The sequence below is a fragment of the Phoxinus phoxinus genome, assembly GCF_949152265.1.
Source record: "Phoxinus phoxinus genome assembly, chromosome: 11".
Taxonomy (NCBI): Eukaryota; Metazoa; Chordata; class Actinopteri; order Cypriniformes; family Leuciscidae; genus Phoxinus; species Phoxinus phoxinus.
In genome coordinates, this window is record NC_136886.1 from 7,820,692 (window position 1) to 7,846,741 (window position 26,050).

Below are 26,050 nucleotides of genomic sequence, written 5' to 3' on the forward strand. Positions count from 1 at the left end.
TCCACCACTTTCACTGAGGTGATTTCCCTGACAGACAGCATCCATGTTCTTACAGCCAAATACATAGATTTCCTCTGGGATGAAAGCTTATTGAGCACAATGTCTGATATGCTTGGTATAACCATATTCCAAGAATATAGCGGAATCTATGGTGCGTAGCTCTCAGACAGATGTACTGTTTTATAGATCTTTACTCACGATATATCTTTTTACAGACTCTGCCTGCAGTATCCAATACTTTTTGCAGCGTTAACTCCAGTGTTTTTTAAAGTCCTTGTCATCCCCAGTCAGCTTTTACCTGCATCCAGCAATGGGCCTCGGAAATGAAAGCCGTGTCAAATGTTTCCTGCACGTTCATAAAAAACACCACAATAGGATGTGTGCATTTCGGCATTAATCAGCATTGAAGGTTCAAAAAGCAAAAAAAGCCATGATGCTGCATTCAGCAAACCGAAGATGAAGAAAAAAAATGATACAATTTAATGTCAAATCTGCACACAAACCTCATTCAACATCCTTAAACATGCAAACAGAATTTACAGAAACATTGTACAGAATCTGGGTTTGACTCGATGTGGAAACATTCCAAAAAAACATACACAAACATGAACACAACTGCGTTTTCTGGAGATATTAAGGAGTTTCTGAAATGTCCGTTTATGAATAAAACTATTTCATTGGATGGAATGCCAATGCGGAATTTTGGAATTTCAACCCTGTATCACGGAATTCAATGATAATGTGATTTGTTACGTCATACTTACCAGAACATCAAGGTCATTCTAAGGCAAAAGAGGCGTTTTTTTATTTATTTATTTTTTACGTATGAACATTGAGTATGAGCTTGATAATATACTGAAATATGGCTAGCAGGTTAACAGCAGCAGACTCACTGTATAGGGTTTACGTGGTACTGAATGTGGCTATGCAGCTTGTTAGTATAGCCCGAACTGTTAATTATAATCAGTTCAATGTGAAAATGTTCAAAAAGCATGTGAGACTAATTGTGAGTCAACCCTTACGTTGCCTTACGCTTTTTGGAAATTATGATTATTTAAGCAACAACTCCTTCACACACATAATAACCCACATTTAATGAATGCACAGTATACAGTATCTGAAATATAAAATATCAATAATATTTGCCTCGAAATAAAAATAATAAGTTCATACCCTGACACAAAACGTGCTTGGCTACATGATGACACAAAGAAAACAAGTGTTTATCTTCTTAGAGAGTTTGCATTTACATAAAAAAAGCAAACCTTCTGGCAGCTCCATGGTCGCCAACGATTTGCAAAGATTTAATACAAAAACACCCCACAAAAGTATACACAACTGGCATGATTGATCAGTTACAGCACGCAAAACAAACTAAGCCTTGTAAAATTATGTGAGTATGACTGAGAGTTTGACAATAACACATTCATTTTAAAAATGTCCTTCGGGTGCCGTTATGCTGTGCCTTTTTCCTTCCTCTTCCTTTTGACTGACCTTTTGTGAGAGCTTGTCCAACAAATAAATTGTCCGTGGTCCATTACGCTGTGCTCTGATTGTTTCCCTTGATTTCCATGGAGACCCTCTCCTTGCGTCCAGAGTATTCTCCGATAAAAGAGCCGTCCTCGTTGAAGTGCGTGTCCTCGTCGCCGTATTCCACCATGCTGTCTCCACTCTCTCCCCCTTTCAAGTCACCATTCAACGAATGCTGGCTGCTTTTCAGTGGTTTCTCATCATTATCGCTGTGTAAGACAGGGAAATATAACTGAGTTTGGCTGTTTTTGTCCTTGTTAAATTTGGTTGGCCTAATGCTCATCCAATACCTTCATCTACTAGATTTTGAGGAGCTACATAATTCATGGGTTCACGTTCACACAAATCATATCCTGTCATTATGTCCGTACTCACACGTCATTCCAAACCCATTTCCCATTCTCTTTTTTTTCTATGGAATGCAAAAATGTATTTTTAAATACTCTTTATAGAACTCTTTCTATAAACTTAATAGTGACCATGACTGTCAATCTCCAAAATGGTACACAAAAAGTGTCATAAAATATCATCAAAGTAGTTCATATGACATAAACAGTTCATACATGTGTTGTATGTGCGTTCTATTAAAACTATACTGTTTAAAAGGACTAATATGATATAAATATTAAAACTTGTGTGAGGATGGGTGAGTTTAAGCATCCATTAACTTCCCTCAAACTGTGAAGCTCATGCATTCACACAGTTGGATGTCTGTATGAAACAAAGTGTTTCAAATATTGGAATGTAAGACACGGAGTCGGGCACATCTAGAGTTCAACCTCATTTATCATAAACATGTCTTAAGTTGGATGATCTGCTCAAAATATTTCAGATTTACAATTGTCACTACAAACGTTGTCCTCGAAGAGATTGTTTTAAATTGCATCGCGGAATGATTAATGAAACAGGAAACGCATTTATTGCTGGCCCGAAGATACGTGTCTTTCAACTAAACCCGGATTGTTTACCATCTTCCTATCGGGCAATCTTTTGTTCGCTCGATCTCAATACAACCTCGTTTTCACATTTACAGCGGAGCCATTGTTTCTAACTTGCTACATGTGTACTAGCTACTCACAAAGCACCACGTGAAACAGGAACACATCAATGGCATTGATGTGTGAACAACATTGGTTTTGTTGTTATTGTTTAGCACATACGTGTGGTGGTTACTTTAGCTTGCTGCACGTCCAGAGCTCAGGCTGGTTTGGTGCTGGCTTTCAAACCAAAGAAAAAATGCACAAATTACAAGGAAACAGTGTCAGAGGTTGCCGTCATTCTGCCACTATGTGAGCTTTGAGTAGTAAATCCTGGTGGTGGTGGTTTGAAATACCTGTATTCACAGAAGGTATCATCATTTATACCCTGGGACTCCAAATCGGGGTGCAGGTCTTCTTTCTCTTTCACTGAAAACACACAAGAGAGCATCCTTAATTTAGTGAGACTAACAAACATTGTTAATATTTCTATTAACACACATAGGTCATACTAAGTGATGATTTTTGAAAATTCTGAAAGTTTTCTGTATGGATAGGTTTAGGGGTCTGGTACGCGTAAGCGTACGCGTTTGTACAGTATAAAAATCCCTATGTTTATGAAAAGTCTCAATAAAACATGAAAACACAACTGTGTTTATGTTGTAAATATAATTGTCTTTACTGTCACTTCTGATCAATTGAATTATTTCTGAATAAAGTATTTAAAAAAAAAAAAAAAATCTTACTGACCCCAAACATTTGAAAATTAGTATATAGTATTTAATACAAGGTAAGTAGAACATTTTACAAAAGCTCAGTCCCTTAAAAGTCAATGCATTTAATATATATTTAAAAAAAAGAAAACTGAACAAATAAATAAATAATAGTGATGCATTCGTCTAACGTTATAGACAATATAGCATATATATATATAGGTAATGTACGATTATTATACATCATTAGCAAGCACATCTGCACATTCATATTAACACATGTAAATGAACAGATTTGACTCATGCTGTTTCTGTAAAGTAATTAGAAAACTATGACAGTTGTAGAGGTGACAGTGGTTTAAGAGATCCAATTAGAACGCAACAATGCTATTGGCTAGCACCTTGAATTTGAACCCAATTTGCAGCCTCCAACGAGAATGTGCAAAATGTTCTAAATATAAATGTATTTTTCACTTTTTAAAAACACTTTTCATGTGCTACTGTGATAATGGAAGTGTAAATTTGATATACATTGTTTTTCCTTCTTACTTACAGTGTGTTCTTTAACTTCTCGTTAAACCTTTTGGCTTTATCACTCTTAAAAGAAAATCTCCAGCGAGTTTAGACAATTGTTAGGGTTTTCTTGTGTTATCTGACAGCTTTTTAAAAGATTCTGTTCACGTTCACAAAAGAGCTGTGCAATATTCTACAGCAACTGATTAGTTTCATTGTGTGAGAGAATACCGGAGTACTTTCCGCCTTTGTTTCGGTTCACGAAGCAGGCTATGAGCACCGTGAGAGTGAGCAGAGCTATGGCGCACATGAGCCCGATGAACCATCCCTGGTTAGAGATGCCTCCGTGAATACTGGCCAGACCTGTGGGAGACAAAACATTCACTTGCCAAACCATAATTTGATATTTACTGAGGACACTTCATTGAATGTTGAGAACATCTGACACTAAATGAGAGACACCAGGCAAACTCTAGAATGGGAATGCACTCGTATAAATATTAAACTGCCAGACTGCATGTCTAATTGATCAATGGAAGAGGCTGATAAAGCATAATTACTTTGATCAAGTCCACAGAACACATGCTCTGGGATGGACATGGCATACACCACTCACGATCATTTTATCACAGGATGTTGCTTGCACTCTTGATGAGATGAGGAAGGAAGAGACAAAAGACGATTTTGGTTCGCATTTCTGTCATCTCGGAGACTATTTTCTCCTCACCTTTGGCCCTGGTCTTGATAACGTCTTCAAAAATACTAGAATTATCAACCCAGCTTTTAGTCATAAGACGCACTGTGTATTCAGTCCCAGGTTCGAGCCCTTCAATGATGTGGAAAGTCTTAGAAGAGTTTAGCGCATCGGATATCTTCCAGTTACCTTCACCTACAAGACGTGCATAGGTGAAGTGGTGTTAGTATGCTACAAATCTCTACTGCCTATATATAGACAAAACAGTAAACAATTATTAGGGCTTCCAAATTAACATGTTCATTTGGGTACAATAATTCTTTAGAAAACGCAATTGAAAATTTAACCTACAGGTAGATGTTAATTTTATCAAAATCAGTAACTGGCTTAAATTGACAGCCCTAATAATTATAATAAATATTTTCATATATCATATAAATTATTAATATTCAGTTGCAAATATGACTATATAAATGCTGTCAAATAGTTAAAGATTCAAATAAAATTAAGTTTTTTTTAAATAATATATTTACACAGACACACACAATATATATATATATATATATATATATATATATATATATATATATATATATATATATATATATATATATATACATATACATATATATACATACATGCACATATATTAACAAACTTTTTTGTTAGTTGCATGCGGTTAATAATGAATAATCGATTTGACAGCACTAAAATGTACTTAATAAATCTATGACAATAATCTAAAGGCTACACAAATCACTAATGAACTTTCAGGAGAGAGAAATACTACTGAACTTTGTGGTATAGTTTACAAAAACTAGGACGAAGAACAGTAAGAAAGGCTTACGGTTGTTCATAAAGGCAACATATAACTCTGACTCCGTCTGCTCTGTACCAGGAATCCAGCTGATATTTGCAAAGTTGTGACTAACTGAGGTGCTAATATTCAACACAGCTGAGAGAAGAGAGAAATGACAGAGGGTTAGTACTGTAAATGACACAAGGAAGGGTTGCTTGTTAGATACTGTTAGACTTGGGAGAAAGGAGAAAGAGTGACTTCTTTATTTTCTTTACATTCACTGTAATATATGAACTTCGCCAGACATTACTTTAAGGAAATGCTGCTTATTGGCATTGCCATATTTTTTAAATATTTGATGTACTGTCAAGTCGCAGTGAACTGAAAATGTAAACAGTATCACTGTGATATTGTCCTAACCAGACATGATGCTAAAAATATACAAAATAATGTTTTGTATGTAAAGTTTTTTCCACAACCTTTTAAATACATTGATTTTAGTAGTGAATGACATCACCAGTGAAGTAAGAAAAGTTGGAGTGTTTATACAAAATTCAAGTAATTAGCAGTTTGACAAACATGAGAATGTTTTCTACTTACTCTCATAATTACTGTAATTTTGTCATGTGAACGCAGCATTAAACATTCAATGTTTGTATATTGGCTGGGACTTTGTTACGTCGCAGAGCGACTTTTACTTTCATTGTGGTCAGACTAATTACTTGTCGCTGGAAACCCGAGAGTCACGGCTGGATAGGACATGGCATGAGGAAATTAACGTGATGGGATGTCACAAACAAATGGCGGATCTTCAGATGGTGGAATGGAGTGTGGTTTAATTTCCATCAGAAACATAGCTGCGAGTCTTCTGTAATTAAATGACTAATTAACGGCCTGAAATAATGATGTGCTCGTTACACTGGGCGAAATAAGATGAAATTATAAGAGATAATTCTAGACAGTGTCGCTGAGTAATAATTACGCAGTCACCGAGTTCTGAGAGCCGCAGAAACATCTGAACCGTTTCTATTCAGGAAGCCAAAAGTATTGGACTTGGACAATTGCTACCTACACGGCATGCCACCGGAGCTATATCAATCACAGATAACTTGTGTTTTCATCACCTTCAGGTGTAGCAATTAGGCAGACTGTTGTCTGCTGTCAAAACTCATTACCACACATCTCAATCACCCAACACCTCTCCCTTTGGGCAAAACATGCAAATGGAACACATTTATTCTCAGGCTCTTTTCAGGAATCCATCTGCACCGAAGGACCGTGTCTATCCTGCCCATCGCCGCATGCTCAAATGACATCCTCTAATCGCGATGCGCTTCCATCCACCCTGTTATTGTAGAAATTGCGTTAATCATCGGTGCGGTGTGACACCTTTGCTTGACACAGAAATGGCGCCATAAATATTGAGCGAGCTAGCTGGAGGTTTGTCAGACCGCATCTGCCGCCACAGCGGGAGGGAGGAAAGCTCGCGCCACACGTGCCCTGCAAGGCTGCTCCCGAAAGCCACTTTTGTGGTGCTGAATTTAAACGGCTTCCTCTTATCCACTTAGCAGACACTTCTGTGCAACATCAGCACTGTTCCTCAGTCCCCCGATAAACCCCGATAAATCAGACCTCGACACTTCGACTATACAGTACACTATTGTTGGGGGTCCGTAGATTTTTTTTTTTTTACAAAATACAATTATTCAGCAAGCCTTACATTGATCAAAAGAGACAGTAAAGACTTTTTGCATTGTTACAAAATATGTATAATTGTACAAATTTTTCCTTTGAGTTTTTGAAAAATGTCACACGTATCCGTGAAAATGACTAAAAACGCTGTATTATGTATGCCTGGCCAGTAGTTGGCGATGTCACTTCGTAAAGAAACACTATGCACCTATAGACTGAACATGTCCACATGTCCATGTCACCGTTTTCACAAATGCGTGTTTATGTACTCTCTAATAAATGGAGGGTTGATTTAACCCAAATTTGGGTCAAATATGGACGAACACTAGCCTGGTCCTACCAGACTCTCATACATTTAATTTGTACAGAGTCTGGCCTCTCTCCATTGACAAGCGTTAACTTCCTTGAAGGCGGGTCCTCTGTTGATGTTTAAAACTATTGGATCTGCCCAGAGCCACTCTGAATCTGCCATAACCAATCACTAACGTTTGGTCGTGACGAAACTACAACTCAAAGTAGGGCACGACCTCAACGTCATCGTTCTCAGCCCCTCCCTCTGTTCGCTGATTGGACCGGTAAAAATTGGCCGGAGAAAACCCGCGAATATGCCGCAAACCCAGACGACGTACTGAAGGAAAATGAAAATTGAGCGGAGGTATGTAGGAGGCCAGGCTAGACGAACCTAAACATTGGGTTAAAATATTTTATTTCAAATGTAACCCAATGGCTGGGTTTGTCCTTATTTGACCCAAATATGGGTTAAAACAACCCAGCATTATTTAGAGTGTAGGCTAGTTTACACAGAGACGATTATGGTATCGATTTCAAAAACGTTCAGCTTTTAGTTGAAAACGGTATCATGTAAATGCACCCAATCTTATTGTATAATATTTCACGATATTACCGTTTTTACAGTTTTTTAAATTCAATAAATCTAGCTTTAATGATCATACCGTATGAGGCTCCAAACCTTTAAAACAAACGTGTTTCCATTATTACAACACTGAATATTTGTAGAGACCGTCGGCATAAAAAAGCCCAATTTGTTCCTCATTTGTTTTTTCAGACTTGCTGTTGTGTGGTTTAGTACCTATAGAAGAAAGAGTTGCATTAGCCACAGGGGAAACAGTGTTTTTTCTTGAAGGAAATCGTGAGCCGGGTTTTCCTGGAAAAAAGACAGTGTTTTAAACGGTTTGAACTGATGTGATGTTTCTACGAGAGAGAGTTACTCCTGTGATGAAGATGCTCAATGCAAAATAAAAATAGTCCGTGTTAGCTGAACCATAGTATTATGCAAGGACTATTTTGATTGGATTGAACTGGATTAAATGGAATAAATCAATTAGTTTAATCTACCAACATAAGAGCAGATGACAGGTTAATAGTGAGATTGATCTAATTTAGCAACCATCTATGGAAGACCGCACATCTATGGAAGGCTTACGCAAGGACAGGGTAAAAAAAAAAGCACACGAAAATGAAATGATTATCTCGTAATGAACACATGCATTTTCAAGATAGATTTCTACAGTACAGCTAAAAATGTATCCTCTAGTCTAGTGTGCTAGCTATTTCTAGTGCTAAAGAAAACAGAATACTTCATACTGATGTTGAAAGAGGCCACATCTGTTGAAGCTGGCAAAACAAAAGCAATAAAGCAATGAAGAAGACATATTGCAAGGGCGACAGAAAGACACTGAGATCACAGCAACTTTAGTTCATAAGACAGCTTGTTTATAAGACAGCAGTGCCTGTTACCAAAGCATTAAAGCGAAAATGCAATAGCAAGAAACGAAGAAAAGTATTTAAAAATATGATGCCATACTTTTAAATGTCACACTAAAATATGAAAGTATTACAAAAAGGGTTTTGAAAGTCTTATTTGTATGGCGATGTTGCAGATGGAAATACCACGGAATTGATGTCATATTCATGTACGCCATGGTTTGAGCATGGAAACCAAGATATATTAAAGAAAACAATGGTTTCACAATGATTGTGGCCAAAAACATGGTTTTGCCTTGGAAACACATGGAAATAGTTTTAAAATAAAGCATTATAATTCTCATACACCAAGTTATGCTTTAATTAAACACATTTTCACTATATATCTGTATTTGGAATCAACTGATTTTCTTGATGTATGCTGGTCATGTTTAAGTCTACTGTATGCGGTTGTTTCCCATTGACACGTAAAGATATCTCTCCTCACATCAGAGCAGTCATTTGTTTTCTTGACTGTTTTCTATTACTCTGCCAAATATCTGTACTATGCCTTGGGATTTTCATCTCGATCATATTTCTTCCCTAAATACAACTTCCTATATGAACCCTCAGTGAAACGGAAATAAACAGCACTTCATCAACAATCCGCTAACTGCCGATGATAAGCATGTCGCCGTGAACCATTAATCATGATAAATGTGCTGTAAATTCACACTTGTGCGGTTTTTTTCTTTTAATATATTTTTGGATGTTGATTACCAACGTATTTTTTCTACGTCTGTACTAATAACAATTCAACATTTCCATCCCCAAAGGCAACATATTATTTCTTCTTCCTTTTTTGCAGGCGAGCTTTTACCCTCAAATCAATAAGCGCTTGGTCTTCCAAGACAGTGATGAATGCAGCCCAGTCGCGCACTGTTATGATATTGTTTAGCTATAAAGAAATGCTTAGATGGGCATATGAAAAGCTTGGTGAGATGGGAGGTCGAAATAATGTCCCCTGCATTCGCCGGGTCGATGCCCATAACAACAGCAACTTGGTCATCCATGTCAGAGAGGCAGATTCCCTGTCCTTTGGAACGCCACAGGCTGACTCCCCGGAGACGACCCCACCCCAGAGCAGCTGCTACCCCGTACTCACTTGCTTCAGGGACAGTGGTGCGCTCCTCAGTGGCAGCTGGTCCGCAGCCCACCCGCGTGCAGCACCGTAGGTAAAACTTGTATTTGCTCAGTGCTTCCAGGTCCTGGAGGTGCTGCTTATTGCTATCAGTAGAGATGTTGAGGGTCATCAGAGGACCTAGTTCTTCTGTGTCATTTACTAAACAGGAAAAGGAAACAGAGCATACCGTCAGTGCAAAAGCATGGTGCATTTCTAAACAAGTCACATACAGTAGCGCCACATATTAGAATGCACAGATTATAAACGAGAAAGAAAGATACGCAGCAAAGCGACATGTGTTCATCATATGTTATGGTTGGTCACTCAGCTGGACTGGTAGCAGGAAGGCCATGTCATTGAAATGTCAGATGTGTTTAGTCAGCCAGAGGTCAAATTCAACTCTTTTTTTTTTTTTTTTTACTGACACAGACTGACAGCCTGCACTAGGATTGTCACAATACCCACATTTCTGTATAATGACAACAAGGTTGTCACACTACTATGTCTTGTGGATGTCATATTAATTTTTTTCACAATATATAAATGAATAGTTGTATTGAATATTTGAATATTGTCTTACAAAACTGTTCTGAGCTTCTGCACTAAAATTCAACTACAACCGATATGCTAAAGTTAAATATGAATACATATAAAAAACTGCCAAGAAAGATTTTTCTTGGCAGTGTTTGTTTGATTTTATATATAAGACACAAATTTGGACACAAACCAGATTTTTTTATTAGTATTATTTTTTTGCATTCACTCATGACCAATTGTCTTTGCATTAATAGCATTGGCAAGAACTGCATTTGACCTTTCACGCACATGCATCACAGCAAGGGACAAGCGTTATTCGCAGATCATGCACACACATACCAATGTGTGCATTTGACAGTGGCCGTCAGGACTTGGATCCCGAATTGAGTACTGCAGACTAAAATATAATTTCATGTGCATGTGTTATTGAGCTATTGTGCTTATGCAGCTTAAACAGGTTTAAGTCTGCCCTGCAACATGTTTTGATTCTTCATTTCTTCAATTATCTGCCAAATACACATAAAAAAAAAAAAAAAACTAGTTCTGAATCATCCATAAGTAATTCAAAATGTGCAAGTTTTACAACGTGTGATTTCAGCGTAGTTGGATCTGGCTGCAGGCCATCTGTGCAGTGGCTCTTTAATCCCAGTTGCTATTTTCCATTCGATGGGTACAGCTGTGTGCTCTCTCGCCAGCATTTTACACGCCACTTTCTTCAAGGAGACTTCAATGAGCCCACTTCAAAGGGAAACACAATGGTTCTAGCAAGCTCTCCTGATGAAAATGTTACTTCTTTTAATACGCAACCTGACACTTGGCCTCAATGATCAGCCACAGCATCAAACACAATTAGCTGACGAGGCCTTCCAGACTGTACGCATCATAATCAGCTCCGTCATCATTCCTGCTGGGATCTGGTTGCGTGTTGAGCGGTGTGCGTGCCCCGCCTGGTGTTATACTGTGATACGATGTATGTAGAACAGTGTAGGATCAGTGCGATGAAGGGTGTCAGGATGGTATACCGGGTCATACATTTCTTTCCCATGAACTCTGCACTACCTACGTGCCATGATCGCCCAGACAAGAGGTTCGCAAACCCCAGTTTTGGAAACCCTGGTCTAGACAATCTCAGCACATAGGTAGTGCAGAGTTCATGGGAAAGACATGTTCAATATTGTGTTCACCCAAAAATGAAAATTCTGTCATCATTAACTCACTCTTGTGTTGTTACAAACAACATTATGTTGTAACCAGACAGTTGACTAGCAAATGACTTCCATAGTATTTGTTTTTTCCTACTATGGAAGTCAATGCGACTGCCAACTGTCTGATTACCAACATTCTTCAAAATATCTTCTTTTTAGTTCAACAGAAGAATGAAACTCATACAGGTTTGGAACAAGGGTGAGTAAATTATGACATATTTTTAATTTTTTGGGTGAACTATTCCTTTAAATCAATGAAATATTACCTTAGGGAGTAAATATTTTAGGTCAAAATGGTTCGGCTGACAAAATACGTTTGCTAGACAAGAGGCAGACCTTCTATTTCGTGAATATAAATTAGCTGTGGTCATTCACCCAGTAGTCTAACTGGTTTGCTGAAAATTAGACATTAAGTAGGCATAAAAAAAAAGAAAGACGATTCTTCACAAGTTTTCTGTTGAATCTTCCCATTAAAATATCGAATAAAAATCTTGAAACAATACTTTTCCAATTATTTTTACTTTTTATTTTTATTTTCTGGTTTAACAAAGAAAACAAATCTGTCAGTGCACTAAGACAAAACACACTTACATTCAAGATACAATCTATGAAAAAGTCTTAATATCCTATGCAAATTATATTTTTAAGCATATTTTTTGTTTCAATAATTTTTTTGATGTTTTAACTGGAAAACAAGTCAAAAACACTAATAAAAAACTAATTATAAATAATTTCTTAGTGTAGCGGCCTTAGTATTAACAAGGCTTGTCTGCTTTTACCTTATGCGGGGATGCTTGCCTCAGTTAGTGAGGCTTCTGATTGGTTTTGTTTTATGTGGTCGGCTACAATTATGCTTAATCTTACAATTAAACTTTGAATATTAAAATCTACACCCTGAATCCTGAAAAATACCTCTTGCTATTTAGAGATACGCTTCACAATGTTTCCCATTTCCCTATTGTGCATCACTTAACTATTAATACGAAGTGCATTGTTAACCCGCTACGTAATCAGCGGTCTTATTCACTGTAAATCTTAATTAAAAGCACACTCGTACGGCATGCAGTAAATAGCAGTTCAATTCACTAGTGTGCATTCAATTCAGTATAACAGGACCTGTATAATAAAAATAAGCAAATTGAGTGAGGCAACTTAAACAAGTCAAAGTAATTGTTTTCCATAAATCATTTAGCAAATACAACTGTCTTATTGAGGTCCTATACAGTCATAATACTGAAGTGTCTGTTGAATATAAGATGCAGCTGCCAACCCTAAGGTAGGTGGCACAACAATATCTCCTAGTGGTGAGACGTAGGCATCACTCGATGTAATGAGACGTGAACCATAAAATAACACTTTGCTGTTTTTATATGTCCAAATCCGAATCTGCATCATGGGGAACATGTTGACACAGGGGTAATAGCTTTTTTTATTGCTCTCTGTGCCATAAAAAAATTGCATTCTGTTGTCTGGCCCTTTAAGAGACATACAAATGAATCAGTGCAAATCCAGTGGTTTGTGGTTTTAATGACCAGTAATGCTGCTGTGTCATGGGCCACGGCAGAAACGCATACCAGGAAAGCTGTTTACTCAAACCCCATGCACATAACCCTAACAGAAAGATGTAGCGAGGGTTATGAACAAAATGGAAATGCAATGTTCACATACTTAGCTGATATTGGAGGATGTAGCCGATTAGGACTCCATTTGCGTCAACTGGAGGAGACCAGGTCAAGGTGACCTTGTTTTTCTGGACGTTTGAAACACTGAAAGCAGCTGCTTGACCAGGTACTTAAAGTGGTGGAAGAAAGAAAGTTGACAGGTTATTTTAATTATTTAAAGGAACATTTCACACACAAATGGCCATTACACAGCCCTACATAATGCCAAAATGGACTAATATTACCTACTTAAATGACGTTAAAACATATCAATGAAAACTTTCCATCAAGTACAGTTTAAAAAAAGAAAAAAATATCAATTTTTTTACAATTATATATATATATCGGCTTTAATGCATTTATTAACATAACAAAAGTCAAAAGTTTCTTTGAAATGGTTTCAATGTGTATAAGTTGCAATGAGTGGACACATATGTTTTACATAAACCCCCCCCCCCCCCCCCCCCCCCCCCACAACATCTATATGTCACTGTTTTTTTATGTAGTAAAACATCCACAGATGTAGCAGAAATTATCTAGGTCATTTTTGCCTTTTCTTCTCTCACTGGCCATAATTCTAACCTTGAAATCATGATTAGGCATAAAATGACGTAATACTGTATGTGAAAATCGGCTCAGAGGAAGATCATGTATTTGTGGCAGTTTTTCTGGTGATTAAGGGATGATGCAAGACCTCTTCACCTTACAAATAGTTGTCGAAAGCTCAAATGCTACAAACAGCACATCATATTTTGTGCGCGTTCTAGAGCAAACCAGGCACTGTTTTTGGAATCAGCACCCAAAAAAAGAAACAAGTACTGGATTTCATTCAGCAAATATGACGCAAGGCAGTGTTATTCATTAATTTCTTCCAAAACTGCGACTTTCTTTCTTCAGTGAAAGACATTGTCCCCTCTATCAAAGGTCTTAAATCCCATTTTCATCTGCAAATATTCAAACTGGCTGTGACATGAACAGTCACATGAAAAAACAGAATGCCATTTTTGGGTAAACCAACTATTTCCATCTTATTTATCACTCTCAGAACCAAATTAATTATGTTTAGCTGAATTATTCCCACATCTTCTCGTCACTCACCTCCCTCAGGGGTTTTGAAGCTGACCGAATGACTGCCAGGCCCGTTTCCTCTAACTGTTAAAGGCCATGACAATGAGGCTGTATTCTGAGAAAGGCATAAGCCCTGTGACTACCGCATGGTTTCCTCTCGCCTGAGAACGTCGCAGTGTGTTTGTCACCGTGTGTTTTCTTTGAGTCCAGCAGACTACGAAGCCTCCACCAGCTTACCTGTAAGCATGAAGATAGTTTAGTCTGTAGATAGTGAAGGGACAGCTGATGAGTCACGGATTAATACATGTGGATAGGCTCTGACAGCTTGCTGGGAAACAAGAGGAGCTTCAAGGTCACAAAAAGGGGTCATTAGCCGTTAAACCGTGGCTAAAAAGCAAAAGACACATTGGTGCGGAATTACCCTGTAGCCCCCCAGATGTCCATGGAGTTTGTCCTTGTGAACATGGTCCCATCTGACCTTCACCATGGTGTTGTTCATCACTTCTACGGCCACATCCTCTGGAGCTGCTGAGGGGACTATGGACGAATAACATGCAAACGAAATATTACAAATAGCTCTATATAGCTGCCTTCAAATTACACTGTTCCTACATCAAAATAATGTCAGTGAATTAGATTCAGCTATATCCACGAAATAAGGACCAAGAAATGTGGTGTAATTTTGTGGGTAATCATGGGAAAAACTGTGGTGGGAGTAATAGTTGTTTACATGGAGTTATGGACTATAATATTGTTTTTATGCTTTGTAACTACATTTCTTTATCAAACACATTGCAAATTGCCTACATAACACTTATTTACCATACACAATCTAAGTAATCTATATAAACAACACTCCACCATTCACAAGCTCACATATATGACACTCGCTAATAAGAAGAGATTAGATTATAATGGAATAAATCCTGGTAAACACCAGTGTTGGGGAAACAATGTTGAAACTGTACTTTGCCAAGCTAAGCTACTGATCAATTAAAATAGTTAAACTTGAATTAAGCTGTTCTTTTGGAAAGGTAGTTACCAAAATGTATAGCAAACTATATTGATGGAAGCAATCTTTTTTAAATAAATAACTATTAGGGTTATGACCCATACATGAGACACACTGTAACATTAACAGTTCTTGTTAACAGTTATTTAACCATTTAAATAAATATGTTACACTTTTGCATTCCAGTCCATTTTGACCCTGGTATCAAATAAGGTTTTACACATGATGTTATGCATGACTGTTTTTTTTTTTTATCCTTGAGCTAGACTTGTATCTAAAATATATTTTTAAAATATATGTAGCCTCTTTCCCATATCTCATACACAATTTTGGTGTTGAATTTTGTTGATAAACTTAAATATGCACACATATTGATGAAACATTGCAACAAGAAAAATATATAATATTTTTCATGTGAATCTGAATGTTCATGCAAGTAAAATATATTTAATACATTCAGCATTTAAACAATGTAGAGTATATACAGTAGGTGTTTATGTTGTTTTGATAGAAAAATAATGTTAATAAAATATTCTGACTGAGTTCCCTGTAGTCTAACTCTGTTCCTGAATCTGCAGCATGAAACAAGTCAGCATAACCAGTGTTGTCCAATTACAGAACAAATGACTCTTATAAGACTTTTTGTGTGAATCAGAAACATGCAGCTCAAACAGTGTAGTCAGCAGTCGTGTACAGTTTCCCGAATGAATGAATGACTCAAATAAACTGGTTCATTTTTACGAATCAAATTTAAAAATTATACGAACATTATATGATTCATTTATGAATAATTTTGAGTCATTAATTATGAATATTTTTTCCCCCCAGATATGTTTTCCTTGAACATATTAAAAGAATCATTAATGGGATCATTAAGGAATCTAGAAAGATACAACTCCGCCATGCAGGGATTCAAACAGGTGACTTATTTTTAAAATATGGCAATTTACATGAACCATCATCCATATATGAACTGATTCACTAGTATAAACCGTGCTTTTATTCCTTAAGGTTTCTCAGCTTGAAATATGCAGGTGCAAAAACCGCGATTTAGCATTCATTTGCTTATTTTAATTTGGGGAGTGAATCAGTTGCTCCCCAACACTGGCTAACATGTGCTAAGATAAGACAGAAATAAGAAAGAGGTGGAGAGAGAGAGAGAGAGAGAGAGAGAGAGAGAGAGAGAGAGAGAGAGCAAAAAGGGGACTAAACTAAGCGTATTGCACAGAGACGTAGTGACCTGAGATAACATCGGGAGGGCAACTCCAAAAGAAAACTGAAGGCAAGAGAATAATTATAGTCGCAAATGTAAATAGCTCATAGCCATGATAACATTTCATTTGTTAGTCTACAAAGACTCCGAGTGAGGAAATCGTTCCCCCTTGTGCAATTTAATATCCTCAATAAGGCAAAACAAATCGGCGTATCAGAGCTGCCGTTTGGATATTGTGTAAAGGCAAGACAGTATTTCATCAGCATTCTTTGCCCTCTAGGTGTGTTGATATTCTCGTCACACACTTTCGCTAGAGGGGGGGTGGGTCTTTCCATTTACAGGCATCTGCAATGTAACAAGACCCTTACAGACAAAGAAAAGGTTGGGGAAAAAAACAAGATGCGTCTTTCAAATTCTTCACCTTCTTTGTACGCTCTCAAAGGTAAACATGCACAATGCTTTGACAGTGAGTGAAATGTGAATGGTATTGGCTTATTTGAATGCACACTCATCCCCACAGCTCAGACACAATGGCGGTTGCTCCTACTTACAATCCTCTCCTGAGTACGCCGTTATTATTTTGGGGTCCGGACCCCAGCCCGCGTGGTTCTTGGTTTGAATTTTGATCTCGTAAAGGACAAACGTCGGGGTGTTTTTAACCACAAACGAATGCCTCTTCACAATGTGCTCCGTCCAGTCCTCTCCGCTGCCTTGTCTTCTGTAGCTTACTTTGTACTCCAGACCAGGCCCGTTGTGTTCAATAGGTGACAGCGGCTGTGACAAGAGTACGAAAGAGCTCAGTTAGCTGACGGGAAACAGTAAATCAAAGGAAATAGCATTTAGTTGCTCAAACGCTTGCTGTTTATATTGTCTCAGCCTCGGAGGGCGAGCTCATAGAACTTCCGCACGTATTGCACACACAAAAAAAGGCAAACATTGGCTGAAATCAACCTTTACAATCAGAATGGCTAACTTTTACACTCCTTCCAGGAATAAGTTGATATACTGAGCATTTGAAGGTGGCTAGTAGCAATTCAGCTAGACATCCCTGAATATATATATTCATGCTTTGTTTGTTATGATTTCGAAAATTCTGATGAGACATTTTATATACTTTACACTATTGTTCAAATGTTTGGGGTCAGTAAGATTTTTTTAAAATGTTTTAGAAAGTCTCCTGCTGACCAAGGCTGCATTTATTTGATCATAAATACAGTAAAATCAATAATATTATGACATATCATTACTGTTTAAAATAACTTTACGTTTTAAGCATCATTACTCCAGTCTTCAGTGTCACATGATCCTTCAGAAATCTTTCATTATACTGATTTTGTGCTCGAGAATCATTTCTTATTACCAATGTTTTCAAACGGTTGTACAGCTTAATATTTTTGAGGAAACAAGAAAGGTTAATTTACTTGAAATATAAACATTTATGTCTTTAGTGTCACTTTCAATCAGTTTAATGCATCCTTACTGAACAAAAAGTGTATTTTTTTTTTTCAATTTTCGCTGTACAACCATTTATGGGGACTGTTTTATAGTAATTATATAATGCATTAATTGTATAATCCATTTTTCCCATGAGGGTATATTTTTCTGGTAAACGGCTCATAGCCCTGGTTCATTGTTAGCAATTTATCTTGATGTCAAACAATGTAACAATTGACTTTTTTTTTAACAGCTCCGAGGTACATCACTTAACTTTCCTTTTACAATCGTCCTGCAGCAAAAGACAGAATAAAATGCAAGTACTCATTAAAGTCCACCATTAACAATGAAAATCCTCATAATTCTACAAAAGTACAGGTGTATTAGCATGAAAAGGCGGCCGAATAATAGCCCAGAAACCGTAAAAGAGGTTCACCTTTATGTGAAAATCAGAATTTATGCATCCCGTTCCTTTTACTTTTTAATCAAAGACTCACTCTGGGCTCCTTTTGATGGGAACGTGTGTCCAGAGAGATCCATTTCTGCAGGGCTTTGTAACTTTCCCAACAGCACGGCGATGGAGATAGCCGTGTTTTTCTATGCAAAAACCCCTATCTCGGGGAATACGCTTATCGATAATTGGAAACTAACAACTGACACTGTTAGTTTGCTCTCCCGCTTTGAGAACTAAATGAAATTCTGTATTTGAGAGCACTTCTTTATCTGTGCAGCCCTTCCAGTGCTTTGAACCTTAGATATTCTTGAAGACTATTGGAATTAAACGTTTAGCATCGTACCTCCCAGTTGATATCCATTTCATGTGGCAAATGACCTTCGATCTTGATATTTTCTGGGTTCTTGTCGGGTGCTTTGGAAAGAGCAGAAATATGGATTTTGTTGGAGGTGAAATTGTTAGTGGAAAAATGGCCTGTGAAATATGCACTTTATAGACTGGAGCTTAAACGACAGGGAAAATCAATTATCTCACAAGTTGGGATGTTTTAAAGTTCAGTTGGGCTCACTGTTGTCTGTGGAGGTGACGTATAGGTACCTGATGCTGGGGTCTTGTATCTTTCAGTGGCCTGGCTTGGCAAACCTCTTCCGACCTCATTGATGGCGGAGACTCTAAAACGGTAGTCCACATGTCCATGGAGCTTCAGCAGAGCGGACTGATGGTTTCCAGGTATTCTCAGAATCTCTCTCCAGCTGCCCGGCTCATGTTGGCTTTCCTCAAACTCTATAACAAACTCTGCACACGGTTTCAAATTAGAACTGTCAGCACATAGACCACATAATATCGGTTTTCAAACCTTAAATATGTACATGTTGAAAAATCTAAATTAAACCCTTAAGCGGCACCCCCCTTTATTTTAATAGACATGAAAATGCACATTCCGAACTTAAATGGTTGTAATTCAGGAACGCTTTGGAATATAGAGTAAGATTGGTCTTATTTTAAAGGAGACATTTGGCTTTTTGTAGAAGTGAAATAAATTAAGAAAGTTAAACAGAAAAAAAGTTATAGAAGTTTGAGTTTATGAAAATGTACAATGTTAAAAAAAATTATTATTCATATTTTATATAAAATATATATTTTCAAAACCTGGTGGACTCTAAAAATGCAAAAACATCAATGGCAAAAATCTGAACAAGTTGTGTTTCAAATTTTAGGTTGATATCTCAAAAAACAAGCTTTCAGTGAGATTTTGTTTGGGCGCAGTACAAACTTTTTCACTAGTTGACATTACTGCCCATATAAGGGCGCCTCCATTTCTATTTTGTTTGAGTGATCTGAACAATTATTTTTACAATTTCCATACAATGTATGAAGTAGACATCCTATTCATAAGTAGTATTGGAAGTTTGGCAGATTTTGAAATTAACTCAACCTCTAAAACACAAAAGAACATGTATGTGCATTATAGCTCGCTGCCACATCACAAATGGTGAATCTATTATTATTTAAAACATTTTCAGACCCTTTTTTTCTAAAACAATTAAATGGATTCTATCTTTTGAATCTTCATGAAAACAAACTGAGGTTTCTACCATTCTTTCATGATTTTTCATGTTCATCACTATTTCAAAATAAAGGTCTGAACACGCCTTAGGAGTATGAAAATATTCTTGTTGCAAATTGATAAATTACGGCTCCTCTGTAATTTATTTTGAAAATCAGTCACCAAATATGTAAACTAGAGATTGTACGCTTTCAAATTATATATAGTTTGTTAAGATTAGTTTAGGTTTAGTATAGGATATTACTGTTTTAAATATGTAATGGTATTTGTCAATATAAGGGGCCAATATAAGGGGCTAACTGGTTTTACTCAGGACATATCATTTAAATTGACCATGTTACCAGTAATGGAGCTGTTATGGTCATCTCCTGGAATCCACTGCACTTTCACACTCCTCCCATTATGTTCAGACAGGATCACATCCTCTGGTGGATCAGGAACATCTAAAGAAAACAACACATTTTATTTAGGGCTGTCAATCGATTAAGCATCTCGATTTCAATCAGATTCATTACATGATACTGTTGCTTTTTTGTTGCCATTTTATAGACATTTTAGGGACAGTAGAAGAAAAGAAGGAAATGACAGGGAGAAGAGGGAGGCTGGGCCTGGAAAATGACTCCAGCTGGTTTCAAACATGCCAGGTCGTGTCTCCAGCTAGTTCGTTTGAACAAATACTATGTGGTGCTGTCTTATTAAGGATATAATTCCAGTCGTGACACAGCTGGCAGCCAAATCCCCCCTGTGCCGTGTGCTGAACCAATTTCAGCCCTCAAACCTTGCGTCTATCTCCACTTTTCTAAACTGTAAGGACTAAAAGCACATAACTCACCCACAACTGAAAGCTGCGCAACCGCCATGTCTTGGTCAACCGGTGTTCTGGCCACACAGACGTATAAGCCCTGGTCTCCAAAGCTCACATTAATGATCTCAAGCACTCCATCGTCCAGGATATATCTATAGACACCAGGGAAGACACTGATTAGACAGCTCTGACATTCACTATTGTAAAAGAAAGAACGACATTGTGTTGTCTATCTCACCGTGCATTCTCGCTGCCGTTGAGGATCATGCCATCTTTTTCCCAGAGGATCTCAAAGTCATCACCGAAGGAAGGATCGGACTCTGCCTGGCATGAAAACTGGATAGTGGTTCCGACCAAAACCCGCAAATCACGTGGAGGATCGACTATTCTGGTGGGATCTGACAAAGAAAACAAAAGTCATTTTGGATTATGGGGATGTCCTAAATTGGTTAATTTTCTGAATCTAGTAAACCACTTCTCTTACCTTTGACTTCAAGTGTTGCAGCAATGGCAACTTTGCCCTCGGTATTTTGAGCGAAACAAGAATACTCCCCCATGTCCTCTTTCATCACGTTGTGGATCTCCAGCGAACCATTCTCATGAACAGAAAACCTTTCTCCTTCCACTGCATTGGCACTGTCAGCTTTACTCCTGTGTAACCATACACCAACTGGGTCATTCTCAGGAAACAGTGCCAATTGTGTGCATAATGGTGTTCTCATTACTTAATTAAAAATATGAGTCAGGACACAGAACTTAGCCACATTATTTGATAGATATATCAACTGTTTAGTGTATAAGGTACATCACTTTTAATTACCCAATTAATCACCATTACATTTTAACTGTACTAATGCTTACACACACAAAAAAAACCTTGAAACATTAAGTTTATGCTTTGTAATGCTTGTCATGTTATGGACATGTATTCATAGTGGTTATCTTGTTAAAGGGATAGTTCACCCAAAAATGACATTTCTGTCCTTAATTACTCACCCTTGTGTCATTCCAAACCCGTAAGACCTTCGTCCATCTTCGGAACACAAATCAAGATATTTTTGGGGTCAGAAACCTCTCGGATTCCATCAAAAATATCTTCATTTGTGTTCTGAAGATGAATGGAGGTTTGGAACGACACGAGTAATTAATGACAGAAATTCCATTTTTGGGTGAACTAACCCTTTAAATTATGTTGTGTGGTGTAATGATATTTATAAATCAAGGACATATTTGCAATTATTTATAAGCAAAGGACATTATTTAGCATTTCTGTAAGATTCCACTCCAAGATATTTTGAACGCAACATTGTGAAGAGAAATGTCATAGATTAGCAAATGAAATACTTTTTTAATTAAATTGACAGTTTCCAAAGAATACCTAATTATTAGTTATCCATGTGTTCACATGAATCTCATCTTTCTGAAAATTACTGAAAAAAAGTGCATAAGTGATAGTAAAGTAACATTAATAATGTTTAAAAAAGATTAGTATTCCAAATAAATGCTGCACTTTTTGACTTTCTACTCATCAAATAATCCTGAAAGCATCAAGTTTTCTGATTTTTTTTTAATATATTAAGCATCACAACTGTGTTCAACATTGATAATAATAAGGAAATGTATCTCGAGCACCAAATCAGCATATTCGAATGATTTCTGAAGGATTGTGTGACACTGAAGATTGAAGTAATGGCTGCTGAAAATTCCACTTTGCTTTCTCGTATGAGTCACCACAGTCAACACTTGTGCTGTTATTGCTTTAACTTAACAGTAGCACACTTACAGATCCACATGAGTAGTTTACCTCATTATCACAGTGCTAAACACAGCCTGAGGGCCCCACCCTTGAGTAAACTGCTTCACCAGTGCAAAACCACACGAAATACACTCTATTACTGCAGCGGTAACCCTCCAGAGCTGTGCTGCCCTCTGCTGGCCTGTACACATACTTCCACTACAGCAGGCTCTACTCACCACGTAATACTGGCGGCTGGCGAGCTGAAGACCTTACAGTGCATGACCACACCTTTCCCCTCCACTGCCATATATTGCAGATTATTTTCTGTTAAGATCAGGGGCTGGATGTCTGGGGAGAGAGTTATCAGCATTGCACCATTAAACATGACAAAACACGATTGGATTAGTCTCTTTATCTCTCGTCTTGTGATGCACGTTGTTATCAGTTAAGTAAAAAAAAAAAAAAAAAGTCCTTGTCTTTGGAAAAGCAGCTTCCTGTTCTATCGGGGGAGGTGAGCGGGTTTGCAGGGTTATAGAGAGAGAATTGAGATTTATGTTTTTGTCTTCTTTATTTTATTAAATTTTTTCCCTTTTCTTATTTTTTGTTTAAAAGTAAGGATCCTTAGCAGCTTATTTTATCTCTCAGATGAAAGCAACACATGCTTTGGTTAGAGCAACTGAATATGAATGGAGGAAGGCGAAATTGTTCGCACATAAAAGCGTCTGGCTGCCTGAGGGAGAGTGTGTCTGGAGATCAGAACCGACAGAACAGCTCCACCCTGAAGCCTGTGTGCAATCATGAGGACCTTCCGCTCTCTGAACAAACCCGTCCATATCACACCGCTGCTTATGGGCCTAGTGTCCACACCAACAAAAAAACAGATGCTTGTTCACGGACAGGCAACACCATGGTCATTGTATGTGATTTTTGGCCAAAACTGAATGAAACCACGGATATCCCATAATTTCTGGATTGGTCTGTCTTAAATTGGTAGGGAAACCATGCTTAAAATGTGTTGCTGTACTCTGAACTGCATTGAACACTGTAAACTAAAGCCTGACATATGGAATCATAGTCAGAAATAGTCTTGAGCCCCCCCCGAAATGCGATTTCACCCCCGCTCCAGCGGAGCTCTGTTCACAATATTAGATTATAGTTCTTCTCAAAATGCGAAGACATCATATTTAATTAGAATGAAAATCCATTCAATACACTGCACAGCTGAGTACAGTTTGCTTACTCATAATCATGATGTTGGCATTGGCGAGGATGGTGCCGTGTCTGTTTGCCGCCTCACACTGGTAAACAGCGCTGTTTTCTGGGTTTGCGTTGTGGATGGAAATGGTGCCATCTTTCAAGATTTTCCTGTTGGATGCTGGGACCTCTGAAATTGAAAATGTGGGTCAAATGTTTTGTTAAAACTGTAACAGGATATATAAAAAATATTACTTGGAAATGAATATTTGCAATGCAGTTACACCCATTAAGACAGAAAAATAGTTGACACTTAATTATAATTTTCATTAACAAACATTGTTACATCATACAATGCTTGACAGGTCATTAAGAAAGTTATAATCACCATTTTGGTGATTATGTTATAATACAATCTGTCAAAATCACAATTTCTGAAGTTAGTAGGCACAATATGTAACCCTGGACCACAAAACCAGTCACATTGGTAAACATTTTTTTAAATTGAGATGTATACATAATCTGAAAGCTGAACAAACAAACATTTACAAACAATATTTACATTTGATGCAACCGAGATACAACTATTTGAAAATCTGGAATCTGAGGGTGCAAAATAATCTAAACATTCACTCACAAAAATTAATGTTTTATATATTTACGGTAGGAAATTTACAAAATATCTTCATGGACCATGATCTTTACTTCATATCCTAATGATTTTTGGCATAAAAGAAAAATCGATAATTTTGACCCATACAATGTATTGTTGGCTATTGCCACAAATATACCCATGCGACTTATGACTGCTTTTGTGATACAGGGTCACATTTAATCTGAATTTTATATTGTTAATGAATAGTTGATGAGTAATTTGAGATAAGAATTATAAATGTTTACCGTTCAACGGTAGGCCGTTGACTCTCCATGCAACAGTAGGTTTAGGATTTCCTTTCACGACACACTTGATCACCACATCAGCTCCAATCGTCCCTAACTGGCTTTGAGGCTCAATCTCAAACTCAGGAGGCTCTGTTCATGCAAGATAACCGACTCATGTACAGTAAAACAATGTATTATACACACATGACATGATTTTGATTAGTCAATCGCAGCAGTCAGCACTCAGATATTTCCTAATATTCATTGTTGTTTAAACACAAATGGCGTGTGTGTGCCCTGACCTTGCTTGCTGCTTGAAAATAGACACTATTAATGATATATCTGTCCCTCACAGCCTAATTTTTATCTGTGTATTTTTATTCAATATGGCGACTAAGGTCAGGGTATTGAAAAAGCACATGATGAAAATACATACAAAGACAAAATATAGACTTATATTTATATAAACTATAAACAGTAATCTGTAATGATAGCATAATTGTTCTAAAAAGGGCCATTGTATCCTTAGAATGTGTATAGTAATTTAGCAATGAGCATTATAGTAGGACTCTTTTTCTCATTGTCCTGAAACAGTCCTGCAAGCACTTCTTGTCTTTGGACAGAAGATGGCGAACTTTTACCATTAGTGACTTTAAATGCATACATGATATGGAACCGTTTATAAAGCCACACTGGCATATTTACTGTGGTTATATTATGAGATTATTGAGATTAAATAATGTGACTCACCCTCTACTGTAACATGAAATTTATGCACAACCTCTCCATTGGGATTTTTGGCTTTGCACATATATTCCCCATCGTCCTCCTGATTTACCATCTCTATGGTGAGCAACTTCCCATGACTCTCCACCACGACCCTTTCTGGAAGCTCGTGGAAGCCTTTTTTAACCCACTCCACCTTTGGTGTGGGGCTGAAAGACAGATGGTAGTGATGATCATTTATATAGAGTCTACCCAGCAAACAAAAATATGTTCTATGAACGTTATGCTAATGTTTCCATTAAGTTATGAAAATGTTATTTCTGAACTTTCCCTGACATTTTAAAACGTCCAGTTTTTAAATATTTTTTTCTTGGTTATGTGAACATTAGAGAAAAGGGAATAGGAATGTAACATTTATGGAACATACCGTAACTTTTGAATGTTCTCTGAACGTTTTGAAACAAGTAGTAAGTAATAACTAGGGGTGTAACAATATATCGTGTCACAATATATCGCAATACAAAACGCAACAATATGTATCATGGATAGTGGTCGTGGATAGTTCACCCAAAATAAAAATGACTGTGTGAGAATTATTTTTAATGTAAAAAATGTCAATACTACATTAAACTATTATATATAATGTATAAGAATGCAATGGGGGAATATTTGTGGGTCCTGATAATGCCAAATATCTTATGTTACCAGAAAAAGTGGCCTACATTATTTAAAATATATCTAGTCACTCA

General features: G+C 37.2%; 1 protein-coding gene across 1 annotated transcript in view; it reads right to left on the reverse strand.

Moving 5' to 3' along the window:
• Window positions 1-458: 458 nt before the first annotated feature.
• Window positions 459-26,050, reverse strand: part of chl1b (cell adhesion molecule L1-like b) — a 46,890-nt gene continuing 21,298 nt past the window's right edge. The window contains 20 exon segments of the mRNA XM_079628379.1: window positions 459-1,739; window positions 2,864-2,936; window positions 3,965-4,096; window positions 9,788-9,964; window positions 13,216-13,338; window positions 14,307-14,358; window positions 14,360-14,428; window positions 14,430-14,513; window positions 14,698-14,813; window positions 17,053-17,275; window positions 18,733-18,803; window positions 18,987-19,184; window positions 20,298-20,399; window positions 20,789-20,913; window positions 21,000-21,159; window positions 21,246-21,412; window positions 22,736-22,847; window positions 23,740-23,883; window positions 24,594-24,725; window positions 25,326-25,510. Of these exon segments, the coding sequence (XP_079484505.1) occupies window positions 1,538-1,739; window positions 2,864-2,936; window positions 3,965-4,096; window positions 9,788-9,964; window positions 13,216-13,338; window positions 14,307-14,358; window positions 14,360-14,428; window positions 14,430-14,513; window positions 14,698-14,813; window positions 17,053-17,275; window positions 18,733-18,803; window positions 18,987-19,184; window positions 20,298-20,399; window positions 20,789-20,913; window positions 21,000-21,159; window positions 21,246-21,412; window positions 22,736-22,847; window positions 23,740-23,883; window positions 24,594-24,725; window positions 25,326-25,510 (2,647 nt within the window). The 3' untranslated portion in view covers window positions 459-1,537.